Source organism: Puntigrus tetrazona, chromosome 1, assembly GCF_018831695.1.
Source record: "Puntigrus tetrazona isolate hp1 chromosome 1, ASM1883169v1, whole genome shotgun sequence".
NCBI classification, from domain to species: Eukaryota; Metazoa; Chordata; class Actinopteri; order Cypriniformes; family Cyprinidae; genus Puntigrus; species Puntigrus tetrazona.
The window spans coordinates 12,778,195-12,794,993 of NC_056699.1; the positions used below are offsets into that span (position 1 = coordinate 12,778,195).

At 37.4% G+C, this 16,799-nt stretch overlaps 1 protein-coding gene across 2 annotated transcripts; it reads right to left on the reverse strand.

The window, feature by feature from the left end:
• Positions 1–394: 394 nt before the first annotated feature.
• Positions 395–16,210, reverse strand: chrnb3a (cholinergic receptor nicotinic beta 3 subunit a). 2 transcript variants are annotated; one of them, XM_043243793.1, is made up of 7 exons: positions 15,830–16,210; positions 12,230–12,381; positions 5,339–5,383; positions 5,143–5,252; positions 2,375–3,278; positions 1,395–1,529; positions 395–1,350 (listed from the first exon to the last, which is right to left on the reverse strand). In XM_043243793.1, the coding sequence occupies exons 1-6, from the start codon at positions 15,888–15,890 to the stop codon at positions 1,398–1,400; spliced, it is 1,404 nt and encodes a 467-aa protein (XP_043099728.1). In that variant the 5' UTR covers positions 15,891–16,210; the 3' UTR covers positions 395–1,350; positions 1,395–1,397. The 2 variants fall into 2 exon arrangements, with proteins under 2 accessions (XP_043099728.1, XP_043099720.1); XM_043243785.1 differs by having other exon boundaries at positions 395–1,529.
• Positions 16,211–16,799: the final 589 nt, after the last annotated feature.

Sequence of the window (16,799 nt, forward strand, 5' to 3'; positions counted from 1 at the left end):
TCTTTCTAAACTTTTTATAATCGGAGGTTAAAAGGTCTTTATGGAACCATTTAGACAAAAAAGGTTATTTTATGGCATTTTGAAGCACCTTTATTAGAGTGTACACGTGCTTACTATAATAATAGCAATAAATTTGGCATAATTACAAGTAACTAACACTATAAATATAAACCAAACCCTGTCCATAACCCTAAAGTAATGTTGTTGATTAATATTACTAAGCAATTGCACAATCACACCGTATCAAGTAAAGTGCAACTAAAAATATATTGTGAATATATACAGCAATATGGTCACAAGTGTCCATTTTACCAAAACACTGGTTCAGTGTGTGTGTGATTCAACGCGCAGGGAAATGTTTATGATGTGTCACAGCAGGAAACACACTTGCACAGATCGCTAAAAACTTTATTTGTATAATTGTCATAAAGACCCTTGTCGTAATACAGTCCTTGCTAATGGTGCCAAGACAAGTCGTGATCGGTTCCCCTCTCCTTTTAAATCAGCTACAGTATCTTCAAGGGTTTAGGGGTAAAGATGCTTGACATTGCTAAAAATATGCATGGGCATAAATAGCAGATTTATAAAACGATATATGAGCCCGAAATCTTGCAGAGTTTTATTTATAAATTCCAGTTGTAGACACATACGCATGCGCTTTGTATTATGCATGGTCTCATCTGCATAAAATTTACATATGCATAATATCATCCAAGGCATGACCCTACTTCATTTAACAGTATTTTAAAAACAGATGATAGACTGTACAGTAAATGTCACCTGTGCTAATAAGAGATACTATTATAACTGATCGTCATCCAGACTTACAGAAATAACGCTACATTATTAATAAAATGAATTAACAATTTTATTCATCTGGACAGTGATATGTTTTTTTTACATTTACTGCAAACAGACAGTTTTTTAATAGGTTTGCTACCTAGTAAGCAGAATCATAAAATCATAAAGTAAAATGGTATTTACATGGACAATGACACATTTTAACCTGATCTAAATAAAAAAAAAATGGCCGAAAGCTAAATGAGAGGCATAAAAAGGTGGTTATACCTTTTACACAGTAATGCCAACTTACTGAAGATCTTTAAAACCATGATCCCCTTAGAGAGATTACACAGATCCAAACTCCCTCAACTGTATAAGCCGCCTTTTAGTTTTGCGTTAAAAGGGCAGAAAATTCCAGAACTTCATTTTAGCTGAGTTTTTCCATTTTCATTCTGACTATTGAACACAGCGTCTAGGAAGGAGAGATAGAGGCTGAATTCGGAGGGGATTACAGATGTGGTTAGGCCAGAAGAGGGATTACTGTAATGTTGTGGGAACTACACATATTTCAGAGGTCATAGGAATGTCATAAGAGATTCTGTTGGCTGAAATCTCTAAGATGTGCTGAGGTACATCTGCAGAGCTGGGGTGAAGATGAGGATGGTCCCAAGCACAGAAACCGTGAGAAAGACCCAGAGGAAGATCCGGTCCAACACCTGAGCCACAAACTTCCAGTCCTGAACAACCTTAGACACAAACAGACACAAACTGAGTGAGTACCGTCAATAAATTGCTTTAAGAAGTTTTCATAGACTACCTCTAACACTGAATTGTCCCAAACAATTAGCCTAATTTCACACAGGATAATTGCCTTCATTTCTGCTACTTTTTAATGCCACAGTTTTTAATTACACTTTTCAATCTGACAAATAAAAAATCATTATTGAATTCAACTTAAATTATTTATTCAATTTATGTTTACAAATATTCATTAAAGACAACACATTTACAAAAGATTATAAAAAAATAATATCCAAATTGGCTTTCTTTATCCAGCCAGGGAGTTTTCTAAATTTTAAGACACACACCCTAAAACCCAGAATATTTTTTTAAAGTTAAAAGAAATCTTGCAGACGCAGATACATTTATGCAATTAATTAAAAATGTCAATGAAGTAAGGCTTCAGCCTAACATCTCCAAAAACATTTGCCTCTGCGGATGGCTATCAGGTCAAAGCGATGTGTCTTAGTGATGGTCACTTTTCAAACATGACTTCATGATTGTTTTTTGTTTATTTGTTTGTTTGTTTTGTATTAAATTTTGTATCAGATAAGTCACATGGCTTGGGCAAATGAGTCTACAAATGAGCCTTGTTAATTGTTAAATTATAAACATAAGTTGAAAAATAGAAATACTTGTTAATTGATTTATTTTTTTGTCTATTTGTTGTTGTTTTTTAATTACTAATTTGATAACGGACTGCTTTATTGCATTTTCACCTCTCATTCCTCTACAAATAGCGTCCTGAATGAACAGCTTGTGACTTAGAAACCAGGAAAGTTAAGGCTGCAGGGTAAAAAAGCCTAAACACCTCTCTGATGAAGTGTTCCTTCTTGATGTGTCTGGAAATGTAGTGCACTGAGTAAGTGGCTTTCTCCAACAGGGCAATCCAAGCCTGGTTCTCATCTTCCTTTAACCCCCCTCGTCCTCCTCCAGCACTCTTTTGTTGCCCTCTTTTCATCCCTCTTTTTGGCTCTGGGCTCCGCAGCTCGATGTCTGGGTACTGATAACGATCAGTGTGTCCCCTCATGCAGAGCAGTCTGGGTAATCTCTGGAGGAAAAGACTCTTAACCCACGGTGCCATGGGATGGTATGTGGCAGAAGAGCGATGATGGACATTAATGACAAAAACAGTTACTATGATAGAGAACGTGACGAAGATCATAATAAAGAGCAGATACTCTCCTATCAGAGGAATGACTTTAGAGGAAGACGGAATGATCTCTTCAATGACGAGAAGAAACACAGTGAGAGACACAAGGACAGAGGTAGAGAGGGAAAGCTTTTCTCCTTCGTCCGAGGGGAGGTAGAAGACCAGCACGGTGAGAAACGACAGACCGAGACATGGGATGATGAGAAAGAGTGTGTAAAAGAGAGGAAGACGTTTAAGAATGAATGAATATGTGACGTAAGGATAGGAGTAAATGCCGTCCCGCCGACTGCCTCTCTGGCCAGTGGCGTTGAGTATTTCCCACTCGCCATTATCAAAGAAGTCTTTACGGTCTACGTATGCGTCCACCAGGGTCAAGTCCACCATAGTGCCATCGTATGTCCACGACCCAAACTTCATCGAGCAGTTCTGTCTGTCGAAAGGGAAAAACGTGACATCCATGGTACAGGAGGATTTATAGCTGGCAGGAGGAGTCCACATGATGGTGCCATTAAACCTTACAATGGCTTTGGTCATTAGAGAACCCTCAAATCGGCCATCAGCGCTATAAGAGATGGAGAAAGGAAGACATGATATTAATAACTACATTTTTTTACAGTTTTACATGACATGTCAATGTCACAGGGTTCTGGGTGCTTGGCAGGACATTGCTAATGTGTTGTGAGTGAGTGTTACATTGCGACTCTAGCTGTTCCTAGAGCGTCTCAGATGGGTTGGTTTACCCTAATAATTAGAGATTGTAAAAATAATCCTATGTGTGGGGTTTTGCATTTGGAAAAAAATAAATTATAATTCCATTTCTGCTCAGCTTACCCCTTTCATGCTATAGATCATTACTTCAATTCTAGATTATCTAATCAGTCTCAGACTTTAGTTAAAATATTGTCTGACACAGTGGTTCCCAACCTTTTGATCTTGAAGCTCCCTAAATTTATAAAATAACATTAATTTCCCCAAACCACATATCTGATTACAACACATACATTATATTGCCAAAAGTATTGGGTCACCCCCTTTCGATGAACAGATCTGACTACTTTAGTAATTTAGTAATTTTCATTGCAAACCTTAATATTTATGCATATAATGATATTCTAGGGAATTGCGTGCTTCTAATTTTATAGCAACAGTTTGGACAAGACCCAGCTGAACACCTTTAGTGTGACTTTCAATGCAGTCCTTGAGCCAAAAACTCATCACCAAACACCAAATAACTTCACTATATGGACAAAAGTATTGGAACACCCTCTTCTGTAGAACAGAAAAAGGCACTTCCAAAGCTGTGGCAACAAAGATGGAAACATAATTCAAGTGTTTACTAATTGTGTTTTCATCTCTGTTTTTGGAAGAGTCTAAAATGACTGCATCCATATGTACAAGTCATTGGTGTTTGGTGATGATTTTTTAAGTCGTTTAAAGTCACACCAGAGGTGTTCAACTGGGATTAGGAGTAGGCTTTATGCAGACCGGCCAAGTTCTTCCACACTTACTTCACACTTACACTTACTTCAATCAATCAATCAATCAATCATTTCTTTTTAAACCTTGCTTCATACACAGAGGCATAGTCATGTTAGAATAGAAAATGGGTACAAAATTGCCTAGAATATCATTACATGCATAAATATTACGATTTGCACTCCTGGAAATTGCTAAATTCATCAGAAGCAGGTGTCCCAATACTTTGGGCAATATAGTGTAGGTGCAATGAAACATGAAGCATTTATATATTTTATTAATATTAATTATTGATATTACAATTTAGTCATAAATTACATTTCCTGATTTTTTAATTCTTTTGAATATTGGTAAAGTTTGTTTCTATTTGTTTGTTGCATTTGCTCTCTTGCTACAGTTTAGTCATGTCTGCTTAATATATTGTGATTTTGAGGGGTTTGTTTTGAGAATACTACCTCCTATCCAAAGCACATTAATGTGACAGCTGTTTTATTAGAACTTCCTGGCAACCCTTTATCTGGAGCTCTAATAAAGTGAACACAGTCGTGTGAGAGAAGAGTTCAGAAGAGAGTTCAGAAGAAGTATGCAGATTGAGCAGCAGTTATTGTTAATACCGACTGGTCATGAGTTATTTAATAAAGTACATCTTGTAACTAGGTTATTATTTTTCTCTTGCCTGGTGGAGACTGCATGAGACCTCACAGCTGCTGCAGACATCTTCATATTAGCTATAAATGCTCACATTTTATTGGGCCATAAAAATATGATTAACAAATTGACAGACAGTGTGTTCGATTGATATTTCGGAGGTTAAATAAAATACTGTTTGTTACCTTAGTCTTTCAGAACATGTGCAAAAAATGAAATTACAATACACAATACAAACATTATTCAATAATATGTGCACCTGCATGACATTTATAGGGATAAGAGTTTCTAAAAATAATTACTTCTCATAAAGGACGATGTCTGGCAGCCAGATAGTTTCTGAGGGCACTCTGATGGATGTGATTCCACCATAATCTTCTGGATTCCACCGCAGCTTATAGTCTGTCCACTCCTACAGGAAAGAGTCCAATAAAACATTAGTCAGAAGAGTATTTTCAGACATACTTAAAAAAAAAATGCTAAATTTCTTTGAGTTACCTGCCACAACCAGACATTTGTAGTCATTAGTTGATTCTTTTCATCCTGACAAGAAAAATGAAAGAAGATAAATATCTTGCAAAATGATTTTAGTACCATATTTGAGCTTGGACATGTACCATGTTTTGAATGAACCTAAATGCAACATTTCTTGCAATAAGTCTCTCACCACTGACCTACTTGTGTCATACAGATGATTAACTCAACTGTGCTATTTATACATGCAGCTTAAAAGATAGTATCTGATTTCCTTTGTTTCATTAAATTGAAATTTGGATTCTGAATAGAAACCAATATGCTGAGACTCATCTGCTAAATAAGAATGGTGTGAAAATCAATTGTTCCCACATTGTTCATTGCTCCACCACCCAGAAAATTCACACTGTCAAGTCGTGACAAGGTGAGCACTGAATAGCACGTAGTGCTGATTACAGGATACGACCATCAGGTGGCTCTGCAGGACTATGGCATATAGAATTATGTGTCTGAATCCCAAACAAATGACTTGCTGCCTCACTGTCCAGACTAAACAGACTTCAAAGAAGCTTCTAACAAAGCACCATATTGTCAAACTGATGACCTTGGTTATGTCTAATGTGAACTTGCAAACCAACATAATCATCACCCAGCACATGATCATTTAAAGGGAGCGTGTGAATCATCATTCAATGATTGCATTAATAAAACTGACAAAACACGAAAGCTAAAATTTTGTTGAAACAAGCAGTATGAATGTCACGGTGTGGTTTGGGAAGGAGCACACAACGAGGATCGGTCACAATTAATAGTCTTTTGTAAACCACAATGGGGTAGACAGAAACCACGCAGACACTTACGTGGGGTAGTATCGGTGAGATCTGGCAAACTTGCATTGTACAGAACATCAACTTATAATGGGTAGGTAAGGACATACATAATGACATAATGACATGATTACCAAATACTGGGTCACACAGAGCACATGGGGAATGCAAACAAACACAAATTAGTCCAGGGGAGTGACATTTCGCCCCCTCTCAGAAGATGCAACCTTGTGCCGTAGAAAGGGAGAGAAAGAAGGAGGGATGGCCTAAACTGGCAGGATGAGGTTCAGGAGGTGGCCGGGTGACCGGGAGGAGGACGAAAGATAGAGTCCAGGGTGGTGACGATGGAAGAAGGAGACAGGAAAGACTTTGATGGAGGAGCCAACAGAGAGAGGAGACATGGAGGAATAGCCGCAAACTCCAGACTGACAGCGCTGGAGCAGGTGGAGCTTGAGGTGGAGATGGGGAGCCGGTGGGCCAGTGCAACGGGGAGGATCCAGAGGGACAATGTGGAGGAGTGGAGTCACGGCAGACGGATGGTCGACGACAAACCAAAGCAGAGCTGGAGGGATGAGGGAGCCTCATGGAGCTGGCGGACTGACGGGCCAAGGTGGAGAGGAAGGGGCTAGGAGCCATTGTGGAGCCGATGGGTTGAATAAGTATATAATATAAGCATATAATATCATAATAAGTTTGATAGCTAATTGTACAATTTAATCTGCATGTATTTTGTGCACTTTTATTTATAGTGACTTTGCAATGAAGCAATAAAGATAACTTTACTTCATGCACATCGTGTTGTAACTGTATTTTATAATCACTACAGTTCATTTAAAAACATTACGCCACTTTCAGGACTTAAACAGTCCAAAAAAGAACATCTAATGAAATAAATGACTTAAAAGGCATGAAATCTGGTGCTTTAGAAACATTATTTATGCCTCTTCAGCGTTCAGACATTTGGTCTGCCTAGTCATAAGGACAAAAAACTTTTCTTAAGCAGCTTTGGTCCCAGCCCAAATGTAACTGTTTGTTCAGCACATTTCAGCATGAATTGTTTTGTGAACATGTTACAGAAGGCGTTGCTTACTGGACAGCTGGGACAGTTATGAAGAAAAGAAAGAACGAAAAAAACAAACTGACGAGCAAATCCTAAAATCAATTTGTTTCTTTCTGTTATTGTTATTATTAGTAGTAGTATTTACAAGCAACAAATATAACTATTCGCAAAATGTCAAAAAAGAACAATCGATTGCCAAGATTTGTACATATTTCAAATATTACTTTGAAATATGTCAAAGAAATGAATATTTCATGGATGAAAAATAAAAAATGTACACATTATGTAGAGTTGTTAAAAATCCACTATTAAATGCTATTAAATACTATCTGACTGCAAAATCAGTGGGAGGCATCCCACAGACGTAATACCTCGCACACTTCCTTGCAGTACATTATTGCATGTTTTATGGACTGTTGCAGGTCTGACCCAGACTGTGATTTAATTTAACTTGGGCATCTGGCACTAGCTTAAAGAGATCACACAAAAGTGCAAATTCTGTGATTGTTTTTGCCTGTTGTTCCAAATTTGTATCCTACTGAAAGAAATATTTGAGGAATATGTATGCAGCTCTTACCATATGGTAACAGGTTATAACAACCAGATGGCTTATTTAGGGATTATCCATTATCCTAGTCATTTTCCACTCCCTATCTGATGATATTCAAAGAGTAAAATGACTTGACACAAGCTGACTGGTTCGTGCAACTAATGAGCTTACTGCCTCGCATTTATGGCTAGCTAGCTTTCTCTGAAGCCCTCTGAAAGTTTTCATGGCTGAAATACATATAAGATACATTTTTTTAACACTCTACATTATTTATCAAAAAGAAAACTGAATGACGCAGCACAACTGTTTTCAACATTTGTATAGTAACAATAAGAAATGTTTCTTGTGCACATAATCAGCATATTAAAATGATTTCTGAATGACAAGTGACAGTGAGGACTGTAGTACCCCAAAGTATCCACCACCATGTTAAAATCTTCTGAGAGTTGTCATGATTGAAATAATGTTCTGTGACAAAAATACTGGCAATTCTTAACTTATGCTCATAGTTTAGTTGTTTAGTTTAGATTGGGTGGTTAAATCTGGTCGGGTTGTAAACATACAGTTTAGCTGCAAAAATTCAAATATTTCAACACACCAAACCCAACATACACATACACATACGGTTGCAACCCCACACATTTTACAGAAGACACAGGCCACACAGATCTTGACGTACGGACAAGATAAAGAGGAGAGAGAGGCAAGGTTTGACAAAGGGTCACAAGAATCAGAAGTATGTTTGTTTCAAACTGAATTTTTCTAAATTATTCAGTGTCAAAGTTTATTTAAAATTATTACATATTATTTCTTTTAAGCTTAAACCAGCTACCAGCTTCAAAACATATCTAACTAGCATGTGCTGTTTTTAACATATTGTAAACATGAAGGGATGGACATGGTCAGCAACAATATTTAGGTAGGTTGAGGCATTTGAACAATGAACAATTGGTGCTTAGAGGCCCAGAGTGTGCCAAGCAAAATTCCCTCACACCATTACACCAGCAGCACCAGAATGAACCGTTGCTACAAATGACTCATCAGATCAGACAAACTTCTACCAATCTTCTATTGTCCAATTTTGATGAGCCTGTGGAAATTGTACCCTCGGTTTACTGTTCTAAGCTGACAAAAATGTGGTTTCTGTTTACCCCCATCTGCTTTATTGTACATATTGTCAGAGATGATCTTCTGTGTACCTCTGTTGTAATGAGCAGTTATTTAAATTACTGTTGTCTTTCCATAAGCTCAAACCTGTCTGGCCATCCTGACATGGCATCAGAAATGTTTTGCTTGTTGTTTGCTTTTTTGACCATTTTCTGTAAACCCTAAAGATGGTTGTACATGAAAAACTGTTTTTGAAATACTCAGACCAGCCCATCTGGCACCAACAACCATGCCATGATCAAAACTACTTTCCCATTCTGTCATTTAGTGTGACCATGTCTACTTGATTGAATTCATTGAGTTGCTTAATTTATTAATTTAACAAACAGTTGAATAGTTGTACCTACTACAGTGTCTGGTCAGTGTTAAATATGTTATTTTAAATAGTTTATTTACTCATCCATTTGCAAATCTGTATGATTATTTTAATCTTTTTCACAGAAAAAATTAAATCATGCTGGCGTGGACCAATATTTAAAAAAATGTCTCTATGTTTTTTCCATAAAATGTATATAAAAGGTAAGCAAATTATTTGAGGATGAGTAAATGATAACAAATTTTGTCGTTAGAGCAAAACTGCCCTCAATGAATTGAGTTTGAGACCAATGCCTTAGATTAATAACATGCCAGTGTAATAGTTACATTATAGCCACTATTGTTTTTTTTGCCTTAACAGTGTCTCCTGAATGATAATTTTCCAATTGGTAAAGCATTTTGGAATTGCAGCATGTCATAATAAAAGTGTTTCTAGTACCTAATATCATACACACACACACACACTGGTTTTATAGGGACATTCCATAGACATAATGGTTTTTAAACGGTCTAAACTATATTTTCTATTACTCCTAACATTTAGCAGTTTTAGAGTTTTTAAACAAACTATTTTTATGCTTTTGTCCAAAAAATATTCTCACAAGGTCAAAAATTACTGGTTTTTCTATTCTTGTGGGAAGATACCGTAGGGAATACCAGATCCACAAACACTCACACAAAGACACATTTTCAATCAGGTGCATAAATGCTCAGCGTCTGCAGGATCAATACAGTGAGTCACAAGTAAAGATGAGGACAGAAAAAGAGAGAATTAATTAGATAGAGAGCAAAGTGTAATACAGCAGGTTGTCATATGATGTTGGGTAAATTATGGTCTAAATTGCCATGCTCATATCCTTCCTGGACTAATCTGCTCTGTTCTATAATAAGAGAGAAAACAGGCTTGTCCTTTAAAGTTGCAACCAACTCCAGCATAGTGATATGGAAGCCTGTTTCTGACACTGAATAAAAAAACAAAACAAGTAAATGCAACTTTTTATTTCACAATTCATACATTTTTATTTCAATTGCAAGTTCACATCTTCCAATTCTGACTTTTTTTGCTGCGTGATATAAACTCACAACTTTGACTTTTTTCAGAATTGCAATTTTTAGATCTCGCAATCCTGATTTTATAAAACACAATTGCAAATCTGTCTTTTTTCCCCTCAGAATTGTAATTCATAAGCAATTGCAAGACTGAATTACACAATTCTTCAAAAAAGCGGAATTGTGAGATATAAACATGTTCATATCACAATTTTAAGAAAAAACTGAGAATGAATTGCCAGTTTGTATCATGCACTTCTGACATTACAATTCACAATTGCTCACAATTAGGGCTGTCGCAGTGAAGGAATTTCCCTTAGGGTCATTTTGAGTGGCTCAGTGCTGCAGTATGCGGTATGACCACATATGTGTATATATATATATATTTTTTTTTTTATTTTATTTTAATTTTTAACCAGACGTGGGTCCTCGCATGCGATCAGTCGATCTCTCTCTCATCCGCTGTCTGTTTAGGATTGTGAAGTGGAAATCTACTAAGCCTCTGTACAAATCAACATAGTACACATTGTATTTTTCTGCAAATATTCAGTAGACTACACATTCACAAAATGTAAAATGCGAAGGATGTAACCTTACAAAAAAGAAAACTTGCTAACAGTTGCTGCATTCCTCTGCATTTATACTAGTCAATAGTGCAGTGCTTCAATATTGCAATCATCAGGCCTACTTACAATAAAAAAAAATAACTTAAGAATTGCAAGATATAAACTCGCAATGCGAAGAAAAAATTCTGAATTGTGAGATAAAAAACGTCATAGTGACATATGGACTTTGAATGTGTTTTTGACTATGCACAGACACATCTTGGCTGTTCAACAACAATAGACAAAAACCTAAGTTGGACTAATAACCCGGACCTTGTTGCACTTGGACATGATGTCATGATCTGGTTCCTGAGCTTCCGCCTATAACCACATGTGGTCACCTCATCACCGCTGTGGCACCTCGGACTACATTTCCCATCAGCCATTTCACTGTCACACCTACACCTCATTATCAGTCACACCTGCACCTCATTCACGCACGCACATAAAAGCCATTCACACCTTCAGTTCTCGGTGGAGTCTTTTCTGAACGTTTCAGAATGTTTTCCCTGTCTGTTTCCTGCCTAGTTTCCTCTTCACCTTGGATTGTTTTGAGTTTAGTGATTGTTCTCTGCCTGCCCTGACACCTGCCTCTGTGTTTTGTTTGCTGTTGTTCCAGCCTGCCTGTATTACCTTTCCAATAAAAAGCTGCAAATGGATCCAATCGCCTATGACTCGATTGTTACACATGAAATGCGTACAAACAAGTACAGGTTTCCAAAAGAAATGAACACTAGAGGCAGTAACACCTCTTATGCCTTTTAACACAAAATTACAGAGTTTCGATTAATAAAGCATCATTTTTGGATATTTACTATTATGTTATGATTTCAAAACATATCAGTTTTGCATTTGGTAACATTATCGGTTATGTTTAGGGTTAGATTTGGTGCTGGGCGTATTTCCAACATGACAGGGAGTTAATTTTTAGCAACGGACCACATATATATCAGTTCTGAACCACCGCACATACCTATATCAGCGTAATAAAAACACATGAACCTGTGTTTTAGCACCACTTTTCTCTTTGTAACTGCAGAGGCACGTAAAAATTGTGTTGTACAATTACATATTTTTATGAGACCAAGTTGACAAAAACAGTTGGCACATAAAATACATTAACTGGAAAATCCACTTCACATTTAAAGCTTTAGCCATGCAGAGTTTTTAGCATTCAGACAGCTGTCATGAGCCTAAGGATTCACATATTTTTTCCTCCCTACCTTTTGCATGTTTACACAATGTGTTCAGTAAAGACTCTCAATGTGACAGTCAAGTTTTGGGGGCGACTCATGACTTCTGAAGATCAGATGTCGCAGTGCAAATGTGTGTTCGTCTCACCACATCCACCAGCTGCGAGATCTTCAGACCGAAGCGAACGGTGATCGTGTCGTTGGCGTGAAGGATAGGTCTCACCCACTTCTGATACCCCCGAAAAAGATTCCTCAACAACGTGTCCTCCATCTCAGCTAGTGAGACAAACTCTTCAGGAGCTAGAGAGGGAGAGAGAGAGAGAGAGAGAGAGAGAGAAAGGGTGGATTAATTTTAGAACAATTAAAAGGAACTAAAATGACATAACAGCCTCAGGTGGCATGTGGTGATAAGGTAAAGCATAATCTAAAGCTTCCATGCCGATTACCAGCATTGTATAGGTCTATACATACACATATCTGTCTGCTTATGTAGGAAGTACGTCAACGCTGGATTTGCCGTCTAGAGAAATCACACATTAAATTCAGAAACACTCTCCCACGAGTGTTAGATGAGCACAGAGTCATGAAGTGACAGCTGGCCCATGTTCCTCAGAGCTCCTTCTGCTGACGCAACCATTGCCATGACATGATGACCTCAGACAAGCGCACTACACAGAGCATCAGGAGAACAAGATGAGCCCACGTCTACACACACACACACACACACACACACACACACACACTGAACTATTATTATATTACTTATTATTATAGATAGATGCCTTTTAAAAATCTGAAATATTAATTAATTAATGTGATTAAATAAAACAGCAAATTGCTAAATAATTTTTCAATGTAACATTTAAAGAATTCGGCTCACTTAAAATCTAATAAATGCCATTCAAAACTATTAAATAAAGAGATTTATTTGTGTGTCTATGTATGTGTGTTTATAAATATTTACTGAATAAAAACCTAAATTACAGCCTATATTTGTTCATCATTTAAAGTGATCATGTTTCAGCTACTTTTTATTTATTATATGCTTTCATTTGATAGTAAATAATGTTATAATTTAAATTTTTGTATTAACTATCCATACAACTAGAATTTTCATAAATTATTTACAAGATGTTCTTTTCTGAGGATATTTATCTATAAAAGCTTTTCATTATTCTTTCTTTAAAATGAACGACGATCCAATTTCCCCCCAAAACTGTACATGCTACTTATAGCATTCTATTTACAAAGAAATAAATACGTCTGCACTATTTCAGATATGGTTATGTAACCACAAATAAACGGGCTGTTTTGATGGAATATGTTTTCTGATTGGTTGAGATGTAGAATAATAAAGAGTACTTTCAGAACATTCACGCATACACTCACTGACAGTTCTTAATTCTATTATACAGAATAATTCATAATTCTATTTTAGGTAATTATAACTAGGATGGTCCCAGTCCTGTATATTCCATACATGCTAAAATATAAAATACAGCAAGCGTTAACACCTAGATACAGTGTAATTTTACATAATTTTACATTTAATAATATAAATTGAATATAAAGTGTATCTAGGATTATACGAATTGTTGGAAGGGCAACACAGAATGAATTTTCCAAATAAAATATTATTTCATTGGCTTTTGTGATTCTTTCACTCTTTCACCCTTTCTCTCCTCTCTTCCTCCTTGGTTTTGTCTTTCTTCATTTACATACGCCCTTTCCTGATATGCCCTTGCAAGTTAATAAATGCATCGGTTTATAACTGTGGGTAGGTTCCATTAAATACAAATTAAGTGCATGCATTTAGGGGTTGGGGTTGTCCATAAATGTCCTCTGTAAGGTACCCTCCATCTTTAATGGCATAGCAATCTGTGCTCCACCACATTAATGACATTTTTACAGGATGTTACGCCTATCATTGCTGAACGGCCAGAATCACTTCCTTTCTCATCACTGTCTGTCATGCCCTGGCAAAAGGTTTCTCAGCCTGCCTTTGGAAAGCTGTTTTTCCGGCTCAGCAGTGCTGTGGGTCTTGCAACAGCAAGTATATGAAATGACATCATAAATAAAGACGGCGCAGGGCAGGCCATCTCGTCTGGGTTTATGATTCAACCAACCGAGGAGCGAACAAGGACTTGTAAATCAAAAAGACGAGAAGGGGGAGGAGGGGGAGCAAGTGAATAACAGCGTATATGCATTTTGAAGTGTGTACAAGCCTATTTCAAGGTAAAACTGAGTTTCGTGAGAAAAGGGTTATGCGTGAAGTTGTTGGCTCCTAGTTCATTGTGTTAATGAGCTCGTCTCTCCGCGATATAAGTGAGATTTCTGTCAATTGCATCAGGACGTTCAAAGCCACTTTAATGTACTCAAGCATGCTGCAATTCATAGCACATCCCTACGCAAAAAGTCGAAAACAAAGACTCGCTATGAATAACCCTTGCGATTCAAGGGCATCTGCGTTCAGCTGTTGCTACGGTGAAAACCATACAGTGTCGTAAAAGAGATAACGAAAACCTTGGAGTTATTTGCATATAGATGGACAAAGTTCACAGACATGACCTCATTAGTCACTGGCCGCAAATGCGAACAAATGACCTCTTGTCTTCCCCGGCAGAAAAACATCTGGTGGGGTATTTTAAGGGTAAAAGGTAGTTTAGGGTCAATTTTGAGGCTGAAGCAAAAGCCAGGAGTCAAATAAGCATTTTCAAGGTGTTACAGACACCGAATGCTTTCAGTCAAATGATCCTGCTTTGACTTATTCGGAACCATTTTGTTTAGACGCGGCAGGAATGGACATAGCTATATTGCAATTAAAAATGACTTGATGCCAAGTTGTTTTAGGGAACACGACACTCACCGTCAAGCTGTTAGGCTGTACTGAATATCAGCATGGACTATCCTTCAGCGTATGGCCATGCTGGTACATGCAAATATAGTCACTATACAGGCCTCGTGTTACAAATATAAAACAGAATATAAAATGCACTTTGCAACAGAACTGCAGTTTCGGCGAATGTCAAGTCTGACAGCGATTTCCCTTTGATTAAACAATTTCTCTCATCTCACCGAACAAAGAGAGGGAGACAAAAAATGTCAAGCATTTCACTCCAGAGTGTTGCTGACAGTCAAGATAAATGAAAATCCAGTCCAGTGGCTACATTTTCGGATTAAAGCTGCAGATGAAGGCTTTCATCGCCTCTACATTGATAAGAACCCGCGTGTCTTCACTTTCACACTCTGCCAGACCCAAACAAAACACACTTCCTTGCATTAGCGTTGGTGTCTGTTAAAATGACTGTTTTTGCCACAAAGCTAATCCCAAGTGACACGTCTGAAGGGTGGAAAAACCAGTGAAAGCGAACGGTTCAATCGCGGATGTATGACTGAACAGGTCACACAAAAACATTAGCATTCAGAGACCCGGCTGAGGGCGCTAGAAGCCAAGCAAAAAGCGTACATTAAACACGAGACCGATTTCTTTTCTATCGTTCGTTTGTTGCGAGATAAAAACGTCTGATAATGCTTGAATGCACGTGGCTTCGTCCTGCACATTTATTAATCCGTCTAAATTAACATTTTAGGTCGCAGAGGCTGGTGGAGCCGAAAGCACCTGCATCGTTTTAATAACTGACAACGTAATAGCCTAAGTAACGCTGAGCAAAGATATATGCAACCAAACGCGGAGCAACGCAGGAAAACTCTCAAAGATGATCGGTTTTAAGTGCAGTATGTTACTCACCCTCTATCGTTGCATAGGCTACTGCCATTGCGAACACAAGACCGGATATTTGTAACTTCATGCTGTCTTTCCCGGCTCCGGTTCCTTCATTGAATGGAATTATTGCATGCTGTTTGAACGGTGAGTCTCTGTCACCGACAAAAGGGGGTATTCTCTTTTTTTATTCATACGGCCGGACACCGAGCCGTTTCGTAAAAACGATCAGATGTGCTGCAACCTGCTGTGTGATAAAGGTATAAATTAATCATGAACGGAGTGGGGTTTTCCGCCTGCTCCGTCCGAGGCGAACACGAGTGGAAGATGCTTTCGCTCCCCCCCGTCGGCGTTTACGTGATGCTGAGAAGGATGCCATTCATTCGCCGAGCAGCTGCAGCGGAGCAGGAAGAAAAGATGCGCGCGAGCGAGCGTGAGGGGAGGGGAGGGGAGGGGATAAACACATCGACGTCTTCCTGACCACAATCTACCTTGGTTCAAGCTTCAACTGCCGGAGTTTACAAACGACATCAAGTTGAGATTTGACACACACACACACAACCGAAAAGCTAACCATAACACCAAACACTTATACTAATTTTATTAATATTTCCAAAAATCAGGCCAAGGAATATAAAAAAAAAGTTACAAGGACATACGCTGCAAATGAAAATAAACATCAATAAAACGCAGCTTTTTAATATTAAAGGATTGTATCTTTTATTATTATTATTATTTATTATTATTATTATTATTATTATTATTATTTATTTATTTATTTAAATTTTTCTCCATGGACTTCAGTAGGAGCCTAAATGCCTAAATTTTAGTTTCAGTGCAGATGAGCATTTGTGGTTAAAAAGAATAAACTTTTTTTTTTTTTTTTTTTTTTTATGAAAATGACTTTTTATACATAAGACCCTTATTATGTATTGCATGCAATTGTGTAAAACCTTTTCTATTATTTATATTTTATAGACACTTTATTCCCCCCTGT

What these genes read in the sequence shown, in the direction of transcription:
- chrnb3a (XM_043243793.1), bottom strand. Translation starts at nt 15,890, where the DNA reads ATGAAGTTACAAATATCCGGTCTTGTGTTCGCAATGGCAGTAGCCTAT. An exon ending in AGCCTATGCAACGATAGAGG is followed by an intron (nt 12,382 to 15,829) that starts GTGAGTAACATA and finishes CTCCCTCTCTAG; the next exon opens with CTCCTGAAGAGTTTGTCTCA. An exon ending in GACATCGTCCTTTATGAGAA is followed by an intron (nt 3,279 to 5,142) that starts GTAATTATTTTT and finishes CATCTCTTATAG; the next exon opens with CGCTGATGGCCGATTTGAGG.